This window comes from Equus caballus, chromosome 1 (assembly GCF_041296265.1).
Source record: "Equus caballus isolate H_3958 breed thoroughbred chromosome 1, TB-T2T, whole genome shotgun sequence".
Lineage (NCBI taxonomy): Eukaryota > Metazoa > Chordata > Mammalia > Perissodactyla > Equidae > Equus > Equus caballus.
The window spans coordinates 147,652,878-147,670,051 of NC_091684.1; the positions used below are offsets into that span (position 1 = coordinate 147,652,878).

The window sequence follows — 17,174 nt, forward strand, 5'->3', positions numbered from 1 at the left end:
TGTATTCATCTGTAAGATAGATTTATTTGGTCTTAGTTCTGTTACAATTTCTTTTCTTTTTTCTATCTTTCACTATGTGGTTGCTTTGTTTGTATATAGTTTGGATTTTTAGGGAAGTTGTATTTTTGTTGTCCTGTTTATCTTTATAATTTTAGTGTTAATATAATTCCAGCAGTCATCTATTCCTTTGGCCATTCTCTACTATTAAAATTGATTAAAGTAGTATTAAAGTTCCTATTCTTAACCCACCCATCCTTACCTTCTCCTCTCCTACCTGATTTTAGTCAATATTATCTTTCTGAGTGTTTACCTTTGTACTTTTAAAAATGCTCGTACATGTGCTACTTTATTTGGTAGCTCTAAATGATATTCCTTGATGTGCTGCTGGCATGCATGAGGCAGTCTGTGAGCTTTCTGGACCGCATATTCATTGTCCTTTTACCCCCTCCCAGTTTTTATTTATTGGTTGTATCATTTTTCCCTTGTCAGGGCATATAACGTTTGCATTCGATTTTCTTAACCTTGTCTCCACATTTGTTTTAATCCTTTTCCACAGTAAAGTATATTCAGTGTTCATCACTAGTCTTTTTGTCATGGTTTCTTTGGTTATCTCTTGTTTGGCTGAAGTTCATCATTTGGTTGTTTCCTCAAGGGCCTGGGAAGAGCATTCTTTGAGTTTTTTCATGTTCAAAACAATTTGACTATAGTCCATTCTTGAAAGACAGTTTGGCCAGGTAGGAAGAAGTTGGATCCCACTTTGAAGATCTTGGTACTGGTGCTCCTGTTTTACAATATTGAATGTTGCTGTTGAAAAATCTGGGATAAGTCTGAATTATTTTGCCCTTTATGAGTGATTTGACCTTTTTGCCTGGTTGTCCACGTGATTCTTTGTTTTTGAAGACTGATAATTTTACAATGATATGACTTGTTGTTTGGAATTTGGGGTCAATCTTCTGTGGCATACTTGTTCTTTCAACTTGTGTATTTGTTTCATCCTTTATTTTAGCACGGTTTTCTTGATTTGTATTTTAAAATATTTATTCCATACAATTGTTTTGCCTTTTTTAGGGTGGGTAGATGTTGTCCACTATGCATTTGTTTGATGTCCTTTGTCTGGTGTATCTGTCATTTTCTTTCTAATGCTTTTTAGCTCATTTAAAAAAACAATTTTATTTGCTTTTCTCATACTAGTCTCTGTATCTATTTTATTTTCCAATATCTGTTCACCTTTCTAATCTTTCTTTATATTTCTGATTTTATTATTTTCCTCTACTTTTCCTCCTCGATTTTGCCACTCTTTTTTATGTCTTCTTTTCGTCTTACCATCTCTTCTTGCTTTGTGGTCTTCCAAATAGAGATAATTGCTTCATTAGTTTTTAAATTTATGGCAAAAATTTTGGCTATTTTCATCTGCATCTGCTCCTTAGCGCTTTTGTCAGAATTTTACATTTTCTTCCTTTTATCTTAAGGTATTTTTGCTTAGATGTAAGTTCATATCATATTGAGCAAGTTGGATATTTTTGGGCTAGTGGTTTGCACAAGGCTCCTTTTGGGAAGCATCAGTTGCTAGGACACACTCACAGACTACTAGCTAGCTGGTTTGCACAACTCTTTACTGGGCAGAAGGCTTCCTGCACTTGTGACTTGTGTGTCTTATTTCATACATAGCATTGCTTTTTCTGCTTCTCTGTACCAAACCAGGTTTGGGGGACTTCTGCCATCCTTCTCATGCCAGCTTCTGCACCTGTTTTTGCAAACAAAGGATATAGCTTTGCATTTCAGAATGTGACTTTCACCTTTAGCATGTATATTTTTACTGATGCTTCCCTAAGATCTTTTACCGTTGGGTCCTTATGACTTCTCTGATCTACTTCTAACTGCATGTCTTCTGCCTGATCTTGGCTGCTTTGGATAGTCCTTTCATATGTTGTACAGTCTGTGGATTTCATCTGGCTCTCAGTTTCAGTGAAAATCACATTTTTAGAATTTGGTTGTTGTGGTTTTTTGGACAAATTTCAGGAGGAGAAGGGGAAAATGTTGACTTCGGTAGGATGACCATTTGGGAAGTTCTGTTTTACTATTTAAAAATATCATCTCACCTTCTTTGTTCTGAAAATCTTACCTAAACTTTTAGGTTAAAAAGCAACAGAACATGGTCTGTCTACTGGGAGGAGTGAAGTTGAGAATGGTGTTTAGATGGTGTCTGCTGTTTGTCACATTACTGTATATGGCATTAAAGTATTTAATATTTGCAGAATGATTAACCCAGGAAAATAAGCGATACTCCAAGGGTTTCCGTGAAGGCCTGGAACCAAATGGGTACTAGGCTGAATAAAAGATGACCAGTTGATCTTGGACCATAGCTCAATCATGCCATCCATGGCTTACTCTGTCCTCCTATAAAGCCTTTAATCTAAGCCTAGTCCTCATTTCTTAAGTTCCTTTCTTGCCTTTTTGATATTTTCTGTAGAATACTTTGCTTTCTTCTTTCTTGCTAAATCTCCTAACCTAGTTCAGTGCACCTATTGTCCATTCTTTGGTTGTCAGTGGTTTATCATTCAGCTATTTTATAGGGATCTGAAATATTGTTTAAAAGATACTGTGAATGAGATTTGTATGTTTATTTTAAAAATCTGATCCTATCTTTCTGTTAAAAAAAAAGCAAAATGGAAGAATGGTAAGCAATTGATCATCTATTATGTGTATCATAATTTATGAGTGTTTTGGTAACTTTAACTTTGATAAATGTACCAGATTAGACATTTCTGAAGAATATAAACCTTACAGCACAGTGTATTGTAGATTAGATTATTTTGTAGGTTTCAGAATAGAATCATGTTTCAAATATGACTCAGAATAACTTCTACAATCTGAAAGCCCAGATTTAGTGTTTGAGTATATAAGATTATCCACGTTCCTAATTAGGGAGACTATTCTATATTGTATCATTTTTGTGCATTATAATTTTTTCCCATTGTTTCTTGAGATCATCCCTATAAGAAAGTTCAGATAAGGTGAGAAGTTTTGTCTACAAAATGATGCTACTGATACACATCATTTGTAGTAAGATGTATTTTGAGTCATCTTTCTAATAGTGCTGATGGATTTACTTTGAACCATCCTTTTCGCCTTTTATCCTTAAAGTGAAAAACACCCTTTTTAAGAAGGAGCTTAGCTTTGTAAAAGTCCTTAGGAATAGTCTGATTTTCCTAAGTTTGAGCTCTTAAATACTATATGTGTCTCAAGAAGAATCTAGAAACATATATAGCAAAACCATTCTCATTTCCCTCTTTTTGTTGTGGTTTCATTTCAACTGTATTTATTCTGAGTGGTAGACTATAGAGGATCATATTGTATTAGAGAACTAATGTATTTATCCTAATTTAGCTTATGGGTGCAACCTTATCTCCTAAACACAAATTATGTTGATTTTTGTGGGTCCATTTTATTCAGTATTTTCCTCCCCTCTCTTTCAGATCTATTTTAGATTTTTTTTTTTTGGTGTTTTTTCCTTTATAGATTTCAAAATTGACCAGTGAACAAAAATAAGTGCAGTTGAAGGAAATGTTGTAGATCTGTCTTGGATCAAAGGCCTAGCTCCCATGTGACACAGAAAGTTTGACCAACGATTGAACATTTCACATTGGCAGGAGAGAAAGTGCATGTTGTTATCTTAGAAATGGAATAGAGTTGTGTTTAGATTTTTGAACTTTCTTATATTGCTACTAATTTACTAAATAATACATTTGGGAAGAGTTTAAGTCAGTTGGTTTATGTTGTAGAAGAATTGTCTGGATGATTTGTTAAAAAGTATAGATTTCTGGGCCCTACCTCTAGACATTATGGTTTGTTGGTCTGAAGTGGGGCCCAGGAAATTAGCATTTTGACAAGCACTTCTAGTTTTTTTTAATACGGGTCTTCCTTGAATTGCCATCTGAGGAAAACTACCTTAGAGACATCCTGCAACTGAAAATTAAGTTTAATAAATGAATTAGTTTTATCTTGTTGGAAAAAAACCTCATGTATGAAGGTGTTTTACATTAGAACCAGTTTATGTGACATCTTGATTTTACTTATGAGGAGCTAAATTTCCCCTTCAAATATTTAAACATTCTAGATTTCAAGATATAACAGTTGAAGTTTTCAAGACGTGACTGATGCTTCTGTCCTTTTTTTTCCCCATACATTTTCTAGCACGCTAAGTCTGGGAAATAGCAGATTAGCTGTGCTCAATGTCCAGTTCTAACCAGATACTATGAAATTTAGTATATCACTTGATAATTAAACATGTACATTGTGGCATGTAAAACTACCCTGCCTTTCTATAGTCTGTCTTGGTATGGCTATGAAATAAATGAATTTAGTTTCGTTCATTTAGATAATATTAAATTACTATTAAATATTTATATCTGAAAAGATAAATTGCAAGGAAAAAGTATTAGATCAATATCCAAGTCCTGGTTTTAAGGTTTTTCTTTTAAAAATTTTTTTGCTTGTTTATTAAGATAATAGATGTTTATTGTTTGAATTTTTTAGAGCATGTGTATGAACCACAAACTTTTGGTGAATATTTTTCCGGATACGTTACCAAGCATAGTTTTAACATGGTCTGGCCTTAGTTGTAAACAAAGAATCATTTTTTGGTAACTATTTCTTTTAAGGGATAAGTAAGGCTTCTGTTTTTTTCTCTTTCAGTACTGTTGTCCAGACATGATAAATAACTTTTTGGGACTGGCTAAAACAGAATTTTCAAGTACAGCAAATAAAAATAAGACTATTGATTCAGAGAAAGGAAAATTGATCATGTTAGTTAATGACTTTTATTATGGAAAACATGAAGGAGATGTCCAGGAAGAACAGAAGACTCACACAACCTTTAAATGCTTCAGTTGCTTGAAAATTCTTAAAAATAATATTAGGTATGTAAATACTTATTTTTATTTCTCTTTGAAAATTGGAATGCTACAAGTAGAAATGTTGTATCTTTATCTTGGATTGTTCTGTCCCATTCTAGATAAGCAATTTTAACACTTTCTACCAAGAATAAAGGTAGAGTCTCTTGTTGAAAAGCTCTTGTCCTTTCTTGTTTTTAGAGTTGACTCCTGGATCCACTTACTTGTATTTCTTTATGATAGCTTAAGAGAAGACAAACTTTATTTCCAGTAAGGCAAAATTAAGTTCTTTTTCCTTTATTATCAGCAATCTAGGAATTTTCATGAGATAATTTTCATTTTTAGCTGCCTTTGAATTTTAGTTTTCTTCATATCACAAGAAGAACCACTTCTTTATCTTTTGTCCAGTTTGACCTTGGCCATACTAATGTTATTTAATACTCAAATCTTTAAATTCATGTTTATCATTTTTAGAACATTTACCTTGCAGGAAAAGTGCTCTTCTTTAGAGAAGTACCAGTTCTAGGAAACATGTCTGCTTTGATTTTAAAATTTAACCCCTTTAAAAATTAGAGAGACTTAATTTCTAGTGGGTTTTTGAAGATTTTATACATGAATGCTTTAAATTTTAGGAATTTGTATTTTGTAATCTTTGAGTTACATGACATATTAGTAGCTGTCATCCTAAATGAGTTAGTAATAAGAACAAAGCAACAAGATTTAATGATTGATATTTTTTATTGGTTATATAGCTTGACATTTATATTATGAAAGGTTGTTTTTCCACTGTTTTATTATAAAAATTTTCAAATATTCAGCAAAGTTTTAAAAATTTTACAGTGGACCCTTGTGTGCTAATCACCTTGATTCTACCATTAACATTTTACTGTATTTGCTTTATCATGTATCTGTTCATTCTTCCTTCAAACTGTTTTTTGTGGAGTTTTTTTGATGCATTTCAAAGTAAATTACAGATATCAGTGTACTTTTCTTAGGTGAGAGAGGTGTGTGTGTATATATATATGCCTTTTTATGTTTACCCTTGGTAACTGTTATTTGTAATTAGCATTCTCAGGCACCTATAGGTTACTTCGGGACCCAGCATTTATTTTATTTTCCTGTGAGTTCTTGAGTCCAAAGAGAAGTATAGAAAAATCCTGAAATATACTCTGATATACTCCTATAATAATTATTAATGCTTTGCTTATGATAGTGCTTTATATTTTTCAAAATTTTTTCACGTTATTTCATGTAAATTTTCACATTTCTTTGTTTCCTCTTATCAAACTTCAGCTGCCTTCAGTAGCTAATGATCCTTGTAGTTTAACAGAAGAGATATTGTATAACATTTACAATAGAACTCTGTCACCTATTTCCATATTCTTACCATTTTAATAGTAAAATACACCAGAAAAATCATGTTAGTAAATATGGTAAAATGCATAAAAATATGATTGATTGACTTAGTTCCTTGTTATGCTTGAATATTACGTTTATGATAGAAATTATTTCAGCAATAGTTTTTTGTTTTTTCATTTAATATTAGCTCATTTATTATTAAACATGAAAATAAAAAATTCTTCTTTTTATTGTTTCAGACTAGTTACATGTTTCTTAAGTATAGAATATGTAGAAATTGTAAGGTAACAGCATTTGATGACATCCAGGAATTAAGCATTTTTTGAAATACTGATTGTTTAGTAAATGTAACCTTAATGTTAAACATTTCATAATCAAAGAAGTTATATATGTTAAATAATATTTTGCCTTAACAGTAAAAACTGGGAAGGCAAATTGATGTTTGGTAAGAAACTGATAGCTATAGATTTCTGCTCTCTGCCCTGTCAACGTATTGAGTTATGGTATTTTTTTTCCTACATTGGGTGTCACCAAAACAGGTTTATTTTATTCCGTGAACATCCTTGCAAGACGTTTGCTTTTTTGTTTCCCTCATTTCCATCTGTTGGTTTAATGTAGTATGAGCTTCTGATGGGGGCTCATAGAATAATTGAGAGAAAGCTTGCTAGTTAAGAGATTATTTTATATAGATATACTTTAATTGCTTAAAGATGTGAGCTGAAAGTTTAGTGGCTCATGACCTTTTCTCTATATGTAAACATTTAGCCAAGGCTAGAGTTTCTATGGGTGTTTCTAGAGCTGGTGTTAAACTAAGGGAGGACAAAAAGATATTTCAAGGTGTGCCATAACCCGTTCTGAAGAGTAGTATTGTGGAGATGTGAAAAAGAGATAAATATTATAACCTTCATGATGATTGCTATTGAGATTGATGACATTATTGCTTGGTTTCAAGATTATTTCCTTTAGAGACTCAAAGTGAGTAATTAGTAGTTGACCCAGTCTGAAAATTGTTATTTTGATTGAATAACTTTACTCTCAAATTTAGCAAAAAGCTTCAGTAAGCTCTTTTAAATAGGTGTTCTCATTTATATTGCACCCTGTGCTGTTGAAGGTCATAGTTCCTTCTCATAAGAAGCCTTTTAGGGAAGCTGAAATAGCAGAATGTAAAACTGAAAAATGGACGTTGCCTACAAAGGGCACAGTCTGCAAGTTAAAATGAACAATCTGTGCTAACAGTAGACCAGTATCATTAAATGAAACAAAAGGTTCTTGTAATTGTAGGCATTAAAATTGCTATTACATGCATTTAGAAACCAAGACACAAGTAAAAATACCAATAATTTGTCTTTTAAGCAGCTGGAATCTATTGTGTATGTTCATGGCCTTAAAGATTTCCCTCTTGACTCTGTAGCTGCGTTTGGTGGTAGGGTTTACTTCCTTTCAGTATTTTATTTAAAAATGTAAATGGTATTTCATGTATGGAAAAGAAGACTGCTGTTTTAGCTTTAAAAAAATGTTTAATAATCTGACATGATTGAGTTAGAGGAAATTAGTGATATTTCAGATTAATTACATTAAGGAATTATTTTAAAAGATAAGAAGATGTTTACTTTACTTAATGAAAATGATTACTAAAGTGCACACTTTTCTAGAAGAAGTTAAAGCTTTTGCAATTTTATTTTGAGTAATATATTTTTAAGATTTAGAGTCTGATACTTATTTGTGAGATTTTTGTTTTTAAATCTGAATTTTTGCACCTGTTGACAATCATTTGTAGGTTTATGAACCACATGAAACACCATTTGGAACTTGAGAAGCAGAGCAGTGAGAGCTGGGAAAACCACACCACCTGCCAGCATTGCTACCGTCAGTTTCCCACACCGTTTCAACTGCAGTGTCACATTGAAAGTACACACACGCCCCATGAATTTTCTAGTAAGTTACAATTTCATTTAAGTATTGAATATTATTGATTTTGACAATATAAACTCTGAGAAAACCTTAAGAAGCCTGTTAGAAAGATAAGAATAAGAAAAAGAGTTCAGAGTTTGAGGGCAAATTTGAAAAAGTTGTTTTAATTTGTATGAACTTTTAAACAAAATTAGTCACTAAAATTAAAGTCCCTCTTGTAAATAATTCCTTAAGATAAATAACCTGTGTATTCTAAGTGGGGGACTAAATTAGAAGCCTCAGATCATAGTTTTCAAATATAAAATCAATGCCTTTCATTTAAACCTTAATAAGAAAAGTGACTACAATGGTAGTTAAAATTACAGATCTTGGAGCTGAGCAGCTTCGGTTCAAATCCCAGCTCTGCCTCTTAATGCAGCTATATGATCACAGGCAAGTTACCTAATATTTGAATAATTGGGATAATAGAAATACTTGCTTCATAGTGTTGTTATGGGAATTAAGTGAGTTAAAGGTAAGTAAAAGTACTGAGAACTGTGCTTGACACACAGTTAACAACTGTTTAACTGTTCACCACCACCACTACCAGTACTACTACTACTGTTATTATTGTTGTTGTTGATATAGATGTATAAAGTGAATTTTATATATATATATCTTTGTTTGTCTCAAGAGAATACTTTTTTAAAAAATTGAGGTACAATTGACATGTAACATTATATTAGTTTTAGGTATACGACATAATGATTTGATATTTGTGTGTATATGTGTATCTTAAAATGGTGTAATATCTTTTTTTCACCCCACTTTTAGCTATTTGCAAAATCTGTGAATTATCATTTGAAACAGAGCATATTCTTTTACAACATATGAAGGACAATCATAAACCCGGTGAAATGCCATATATTTGTCAGGTATACACATATTTTATTGTATGTATATGTACGATAATACATGTGTATGTATGATAATACATGTGTATGTATGTATTGTATGAATAAATATGTATACACATTTATTTTTAGTGTTTGGTTTGTTTTCTGTTGTTTTGGTTACAAGATTTAAATCTGTTAGGGCATGGGTCAGCAAATTTTTTTCTATCAAGGGCCAGATGGTAAATATTTTGGCTTTGAGGGTCATATGGTCTCTGTTGCAACTAATCAACTCTACTCTTGTAGCATAAAGGCAGCCATAGACAATAAGTAAATGAGTGAATGTGGCTATGTTTGAATAAAACTTTATTTATGAACGCTGAAATTTGAATTTCGTAAAATTTTTATGTCATGAAATATATTATTTTTCTAACTATTTAGGTAAAATTGGTTACTAAAATTAAAATCCCTCTTACAAATGATGTATTAGTACAAATTCCCCTGGCGTAACTCATGTGTTGTATGTAGGGTCAGCAGAGAGTTGGAATTGGCCCACAGGTTGTTTGCCCACCTCTGCACTGGACAAAGAAAAGCACTGTGGGAGAAAGACAAACATATGGACTTACCTTACCATGTAGGGAAGAATGTAGGCATACAAGGGACATTGAAATACTTTCAGTTACAGAGAACCCTACCAGAAGGCTTTGGGACTAGTATTTTTGCAGAATTTGAAGGAGTAGGAAAGCTAGATAAAAATAAATTGCCACTGCCATAGCCTGGAGGCCATTTATAATCTAAAGGAAGATGGTATTTTATGTAGCAGAAAAAATTTTATAGGACAGAGGTGTCAGAGCTTGAAAATTCAAGTCAAGATAGAAGGTGATAGATAAAAAGATCTGATAAAAAGAAGGATGTCTAGTTATCTTTTGGGCCCTTTGAAAGAAAGCTTTTCTATCTCAAAGATTATTTGTGTTTGTATTAATGGGATTCTTGGTTATGTAGACATCAGAGCTGGATTAGTAGTATGTAATGTTCTTCTAAACAAATGACGCTGTTACTTTGTTATTACATATCCTCATAAATTTTCAAGTTAATCTAAACTTTCTTTTTATTTGTAGGTTTGCAATTATAGATCATCATCATTTTCTGATGTAGAAACTCATTTTAGAACATCTCATGAAAACACTAAGAACTTGCTATGTCCATTTTGCCTCAAAGTTATTAAAATTGCAACACCCTATATGCATCATTATATGAAGCATCAGGTGAGAGTTACCCGTTCTTCTTTGTTCATGTTGTTTTAGAGAAAAGATGGATTATGACTTAGAACATTGCTTAGGTTTGCTGTAAAAGGGAAGCAGTGTTGTTCCAAATGACACAATTAATTTGCAATTTATACTGAATTACTTGTGAAACTTCCACTTTTCCATGCTTCCTTTCTGGTGATGTTGTGGCTCATAAATGAAAATGCTGAAAGATATCTAGAAATAGGAGACCTAGGATTGTGGGAAAAAAGGGAAAGTAAGTGGAATATCTAAAGGATCGGATATTTCAGGGTCTAAGAGTGGGTATGGGAATGATTTTGAGAGTAGTTATCAGGATCAGGGGAAGATGGATTTGAACTGAGAAAGAAAAGACCGAGGAGTCAGAATCTTGTTTTCCTCTTTCTCTTCAAACTTTATTTCTACTTTCTAGCCCCCTTATTATGAGAAGACATGTTATCATCAATGACCAGGAGTGGTTTTTTTATAGCTGCCAGTAATAAAGGAAACAGTAATAACACTTTCTGCTCTATATATGAACTCTGCCAAAGAACTATATTTAGATCATAACTTGTTTTGTGGATGACTTTAGCCAGTTCTGATATGTAATTTTTGGGGCCCAGTATTAGTACTTATCACCTTCTCTTGAATTCTGGTGTTACGCTTACTGGTTCTTTTCCCACAGCAGTTAAACTTTGTGGTGGAAACTTTTATGTAACACTAATCCTGTTCTTGAGTGCTTGAAAGAGCAACAGTACCTTTGCCAAAATCAGAAGTCAATGGATTTACTGAATCTGAAATATAAACAAGTTTTTCTACCTCACTAATCAGCTCATTACATTTTCTTATTATTGATTACATTGGCATGCCAATTTATTCAGTATTTGTTGCTCACTTTGCTTTCAGTTCCAGTCATTAGATAATGATGAAATTGACTTTTTTTTTTTCTTTTTTTTTTTTTCCTGGGAAAGATTGGCCTTGAACGAACATCTGTTGCTAGTCTTCCTCTTTTTTTTTTTTTCTGCTTTAAGAAGATTAGCCCTGAGCTAACATCTCTGCCAGTCTTCCTCCGCTTTATATATGGGTTGCTGCCACAGCATGGCTGATGAATGGTGTAGGTCCGTGCCTGGGATCTGAACCCATGAATCCAGCCTGCCAAAGCAAAGTATGCCGAATTTAACCACTACACCATGGGACCAATCCCTGACTTGTGTTTTTTAATTGGGAAACATCATTGAAGTAGAATTTCCAAATGAATTTGGGATCACCCATGTTGTGACTGGGATGCTAGCCATCCTTGAGAAGTTCTCACAGGATCTTTCTATTCTAGGTTTCCCCAACAATATACCGTCAGGTATTAATACATGTTTCCCCCCAAATTCTTAACTGGTAAATAAATTTGGTAAATGCCTTTGTTGTTAGTGCCATCAAGTCAATTCTGACTCCTAGGGACCCTGTGTACAGCAGAGTGGAACCCTTTTTGTGCCACCGTCTCACCTTTCAGGGCTGTATCAGACAGTGCTCTTCTGCTGTTCATAGGGTTTTCATGGCCTACTTTTTTGGGAAGTGGATGGTCAGGTCCTTCTTCCTAATCTGTCTTAATCTGGAAGCTCCACTGAAACCTGTCCACCATGGGTGATCCTACTCATATTTGAAATACTGATGGCATAGCTTTCAACATCACGGCAGTGCGCAGCCACGACAGAATGACAATTGACAGAAGAGTAGTGTGGTTCCCTGACCGGGAAACTGACAGCAGCTGTGGCGGTGAGAGCTCCAAATCTTAACCACTAGACCACCAGGGCTGGGTGGTAAATGCCTAGCTTTACAAAATCAAGCAATTTTGTTTGTCTGCTTTTTAAAATAGGACTTCTTAGAGCTTTAAAAATGCTAATACATTATAAATCTCCAAGCAAGGAAAAAAGAATTAGACAGAATGAGAACAGTCTAAGGGAACTCTAGGACAATATCAAGCACACTAACATTCGTGTTATAGGTGTCCCAAAAGGAGAAGAGAGAGACAAAGGGGCAGAAAATTTATTTGAAGAAATAATAGCTGAAAATTTTCCTAACCTAAGGAAGGAAACGGACATCCAAGTACAGGAAGCACAGAGAGCTCCAAACAAGATAAGCCGAAAGAGGCCCACAGCAAGACACATTATAATTAAGATGTCCAAAATTAAAGATAAAGAGAGAATTGTAAAAGCAGCAAGAGAAAGGCAACAAGTGACATACAAAGGAAAGCTCATAAGGCTATCAGTGGATTTCTCAGCCGAAACCCTACAGGCAAGAAGAGAATGGCATGATATATTTAAAGTGCTAAAAGGAAAAAACCTACAGCCAAGAATACTCTGTCCATCAAGGTTGTCATTCAGAATGGAAGGAGAGATAAAGAGCTTCCCAGACAAGCAAAAATGAAAGGAGTTTATCACGAAGTAACCCATTCTACAAGGAATGCTGAAGGGACTTATTTAAGTGGGAAAGCAATCAACACAAATAGGGATAAAAAAATTACCGATGAACCCCCCCAAAAACCAGGCAATAAAATCACTGAATTTTATATATAGTAAAAGTATAGTAAAGGTAAAAATGTAGTAAAGGTAGCAAACCAGCCACCTGTGAAGATAATATGAAGGTTAAATGACAAAAGTACTGAAATTACCTATTTCAATGATAAGAGGGTAATGGGTAGACACACAAAACAAGAGATTAGATATGATTCCAAGCAAGGGATATAGTATGTCTTGTACCCCAAATTTATTTGGCCATTCAACCCTTTATTTGCACGATACGTGTTAACATTTCTTGGGGAACAGAATTTGGGAAACACTATTCTTGGTACTCTATATGTCATCTTTGGCCTCTAGTTTGAAAGGGCAAATGAGATATAAAACTGTGGTTCTCTTTCATTATGAGGCTTTTCACGTAATTTTTCCCATATGCTTTGCTGAGCTCCAGAATGAGATGTAATCGTAGGAAGAAGGAGAATTATGAAAGAGATGTGTGGGTCTACTATATGGGTTATGTGATTTATTATTAGTTTTTATACCCTGAGTTTTATGTCTTAACTTGCTATGGGTGCCCAATTTTCTTTTTTGCTTATTTGGAGTACCTAGGAGGTAGACGGCCAGTAGTAAAGAGGGGAAAATTTATTAATAAGAAAAATCAGGTGGCCCTCAGGGTATTTACAATTTGTGTAATTATTTACAAAAGGCTGGAAAACTATAGCTGAGCAAGATTATAAACTTGTAATTGAGATGACATTATTAGTACGACAATTAAGACAGTAAGAATTGTTGACTCTGGCTCATTTTGTTGTCTTTGAAGACTTTGGTTGTGACTTTTTTAAAGAGGTTATATTATTAAGTCTTGTGTGATTTTAGAGCTAACAACCCAGTTTGTATGACTTTTAAGAAATAATGAAAGTGATTTCGGATGTGTTAAATATGCTTCTTAGATCTTTAATACAAACACTAAGCAATTAGCATAAGCAGTCACTTACCTTATGGCAGCAGTACATGGTTTACATGCATTGTCTTGTTTAATCCGCACAGTCACCCTATGTATATTATTATTTCTAATTTATAGATAAGGAAACAAAGTTTTAGAGAAAGTAACTTGTCCAATGTCATGTTACCTAATAAAAAGCAGAGTTAATATTTAGCTTCTGAACCCAAGCTTTTACTGCTCTACCGCAGAGTCAGATTTCACAGCGATATTTAGATCTAAGGGCAGAAATTACATACAGTCAGAATTAGCCTCAAATCTCTCTAAGTCTCCCAAACAATGTAGAATGCTTGCCAAAAAGTTTAGCAGTTATTTCTCTACCCTTAGAGTAGGTCACTATTTCTTTAGTTGAACATCATGTTATTAAAAAATGTACTGTATCTTTATCACCCTTAGTATATCGAAATGCACGCATATGCAAGAAAGATGTGCAAGACTTGTGACCAACTAAGAAAATAGTAGATAAATGCGTTCTATCTCAGGGCTCTGGACAAATGTTCATTGAATGGAATGACAGACATTTTGAACTAGTTAAATTGTACCTGCTGCTCATATGCACCTTCTCTGTCAGTCTTTTGCGTTCTGTCTCACTGTCCATTTATTTAACAAATATTTATTGAGTGCCTTACTATTTTCCAGGGGCCGTTTTAGGTATTATATAGCAGTGAACAAAACAAAGTTTGTGCCCTCTGGATTTGTGTTATAGTAGAGAAGGATAATAAATATATGTGTGTTTGTGTTTGAATGTATATGCGTGCTAGCTGATAAGTACTGTGGAAGGAAAATGCGGAGGATAGGGAGTACCAAGGATTGGGGAGGTGTTGGGAGTGGAGGAGTGGTTCCTATTTTGTATTTAGGGTGGTCAAAAAAAGGCCTCTCTGTAGGAAATAAAGGAGTAAGCCATGTGGAAATCTGGGAGAGGTAACATTAGTGTAGGCAGTGAAGTAAGTACACCTGGGGGACTCAAAGAACAGCAAAGAGGCCAGTATGGCTGGAGCAGAGTAAACTAATAAAAGGAAAAGTAGTTGGAGATAAGGTTGTTGCAACAGAATGTAAGCCAGCTCATGTACAGCCTTGTAAACTAGAATCAGGACTTTGGAAAGCCATTGGAGCATTTTAAGCATGTGAAAGATCTGCCGTGTTTTAAGATCATTGGTATCTGTGGGGACAACAGACCATAGGGAGGAAAGAACATGACAGAAAGAAGGTAGGAGATGGTTATAGTAGCCCAGGTGAGTGGCTTGGACCAGTTTGGTAGCAGTGGTCAGAGGTAATCAGAAGTGGAAAGATCATGAAAGTTTCTGAAGTAGAGCTGACAGGTTTTATTAATGGGCTGGATATGGCAGAGAAAAGAACAGATTTTTTTTTAGGCAGCAAGGTAGGGAGGAAATCCAGAATTCAATTTTGTCCATGTTGATTTGAGATGCATATTAGACATCAAGTAGTGATGTCAAGTAAGCAGTTGGATAGATGGTATTTAAAGCCATGAAACTGAATGAGGTAACCTAGGGAGTGATTATAGATAGAGAAAAGATTTCTGGGAACTGGATTCTGGAGAACTTTCTTTCTGTTCTGTTGTTTTAGTATTTGTTTCTTGGCCAAGCTTTCTCTTTGCTTCTCTTCCTTGAGCACATATAAGGAAATTTGTTTAATTTGCCAGTACCTGCGATATAATCCAAGGCACCACACTTTAAAATAATCTTAAAATGTAGCTAGAATAGTGATACAAACACATTATATTTATATATTGCTTTGAACTTTGTAAAGAACTTAGGGAATGCCTGCTGTGTGCTAGGTACCTCCCAGGATATTATCTTGTTTGAATTCTATAAATAATTAATTGTATTTAAATGGAAATAGTGATATGTCTGGCAGATTGCAGCTTTAGAGAAAACATTCTTTTGTATTTATATGTTGTTTAAGTTTATATATGTATGTATATACATATATATAATTTTTACATTAATGAGAGCATGTAGGTAAAGATTGTAGTTGATATTCTGTAGTAGAGAGAACACTGGACAGGAGTCTGGCAATGTCACTAACTAGCTAAGGGGAAATGATTTAGATTTTTCTTGGGTCCCGTTTCCCATCTGTAGAATAATAGCAGGATTGGGTTTGAGGAGGGACTCAGTCAAGAGGTCTCAATGAGTAAGTAGATTGGAAATAATTGTCCTGATTTATGCCTCCATATCCACACTGTCCAATGTAGAAGCCACTAGCCACATGTGGCTATTTAAATTAAAATTAATTAAAAGTAAATAAAATTAAAAAGTACGTTCCTCATTTGTATTTGGTACATTTCAGGTGCTCAGTAACCACATGTGGCTAGTAGCTACCATATTGGACAGTGCAGTTCAAGAACATTTTCATCATTGCAGAAACCTTTATTAGATAGCACTGCTTTATGCAACCATTTCTATAACAACCGTCTTTGAAATGTCTGGTTAGGTGTTTGAGTTTCTTATACCAACTTGTCAATCAATTGGAAATAGCAAAAATTAAAAGGAACTTACTTTTTTCCAGGATAAAAACATACTATAACTCATTTTCACAGTATCATGTGTGTAAATACATTAAAATTACAATTAAAAGAGCTATCACACCACTATTGAGAGAACTTTCATTAGAACCTATTGATACAACTTACATGTTCAGTTTTTGTATAGTAACAGATATTTTTGAAACTCAAATACTAATGCAAAGAATTTTAAGAAATGAAATAATATTTTACTGTTGTTTATGATAGGAGATGTAAAATACTAGTTTTAAAATTATTTAGGTGTCATTAAAATTAAATCAGAGGAGTTTCAGGACACAGGATTTGTGGTTGCAGAAGTTATTTTCTCCCTTTTTCTGTTTTCTAAACAGAAAAAAGGAATACATCGTTGTACAAAATGCAGACTGCAGTTTTTGACATGCAAAGAGAAAATGGATCACAAGACTCAGCATCATCGAACATTTATAAAACCTAAACAACTAGAAGGATTGCCTCCCGGAACAAAAGTCAGTTCAAATATGTTTTATTTTAACATTTTGTGTGATAATAGAAGTTAACTCCTGCCTGGTTTTGTCTATTGAATATAGTACTTTAAAAAATGATTTCTGATTTTTATTGAGACTTTAATTTTGGGTTTTATCATTCTTATGTTTAGGGAAAAACTTAACCATTGTTTTTTGGTCACTAATGTGTACCATGCTAGAGTGGTATTCCTTTGTAACAAGTGCTACTAGATTAGCTGTTCCCTGGGTCGGTGTGTTGTGTCAATATTATCTAGACTATTTTTGAGCTATTCCAGTTGGCAGTATATATGTCAGTTTTATATGCTAACTTATAAGATGCTTGAGATTAGGAATCATGTTTTATTTTT

At 33.8% G+C, this 17,174-nt stretch overlaps 1 protein-coding gene across 9 annotated transcripts in view; it reads left to right on the plus strand.

Annotated features, from left to right (window-relative positions):
• The window catches only part of ZNF280D (zinc finger protein 280D), a 117,340-nt gene that overhangs the window by 43,457 nt on the left and 56,709 nt on the right, over nucleotides 1–17,174 (plus strand). For all 9 annotated transcript variants that reach the window (XM_070236128.1, XM_023616835.2, XM_023616825.2 and 6 more), the window contains 5 exons: nucleotides 4,696–4,919; nucleotides 8,029–8,186; nucleotides 8,976–9,076; nucleotides 10,153–10,299; nucleotides 16,675–16,809. In XM_070236128.1, the coding sequence (XP_070092229.1) occupies nucleotides 4,696–4,919; nucleotides 8,029–8,186; nucleotides 8,976–9,076; nucleotides 10,153–10,299; nucleotides 16,675–16,809 (765 nt within the window). The remainder of the gene's footprint in view (nucleotides 1–4,695; nucleotides 4,920–8,028; nucleotides 8,187–8,975; nucleotides 9,077–10,152; nucleotides 10,300–16,674; nucleotides 16,810–17,174) is intronic.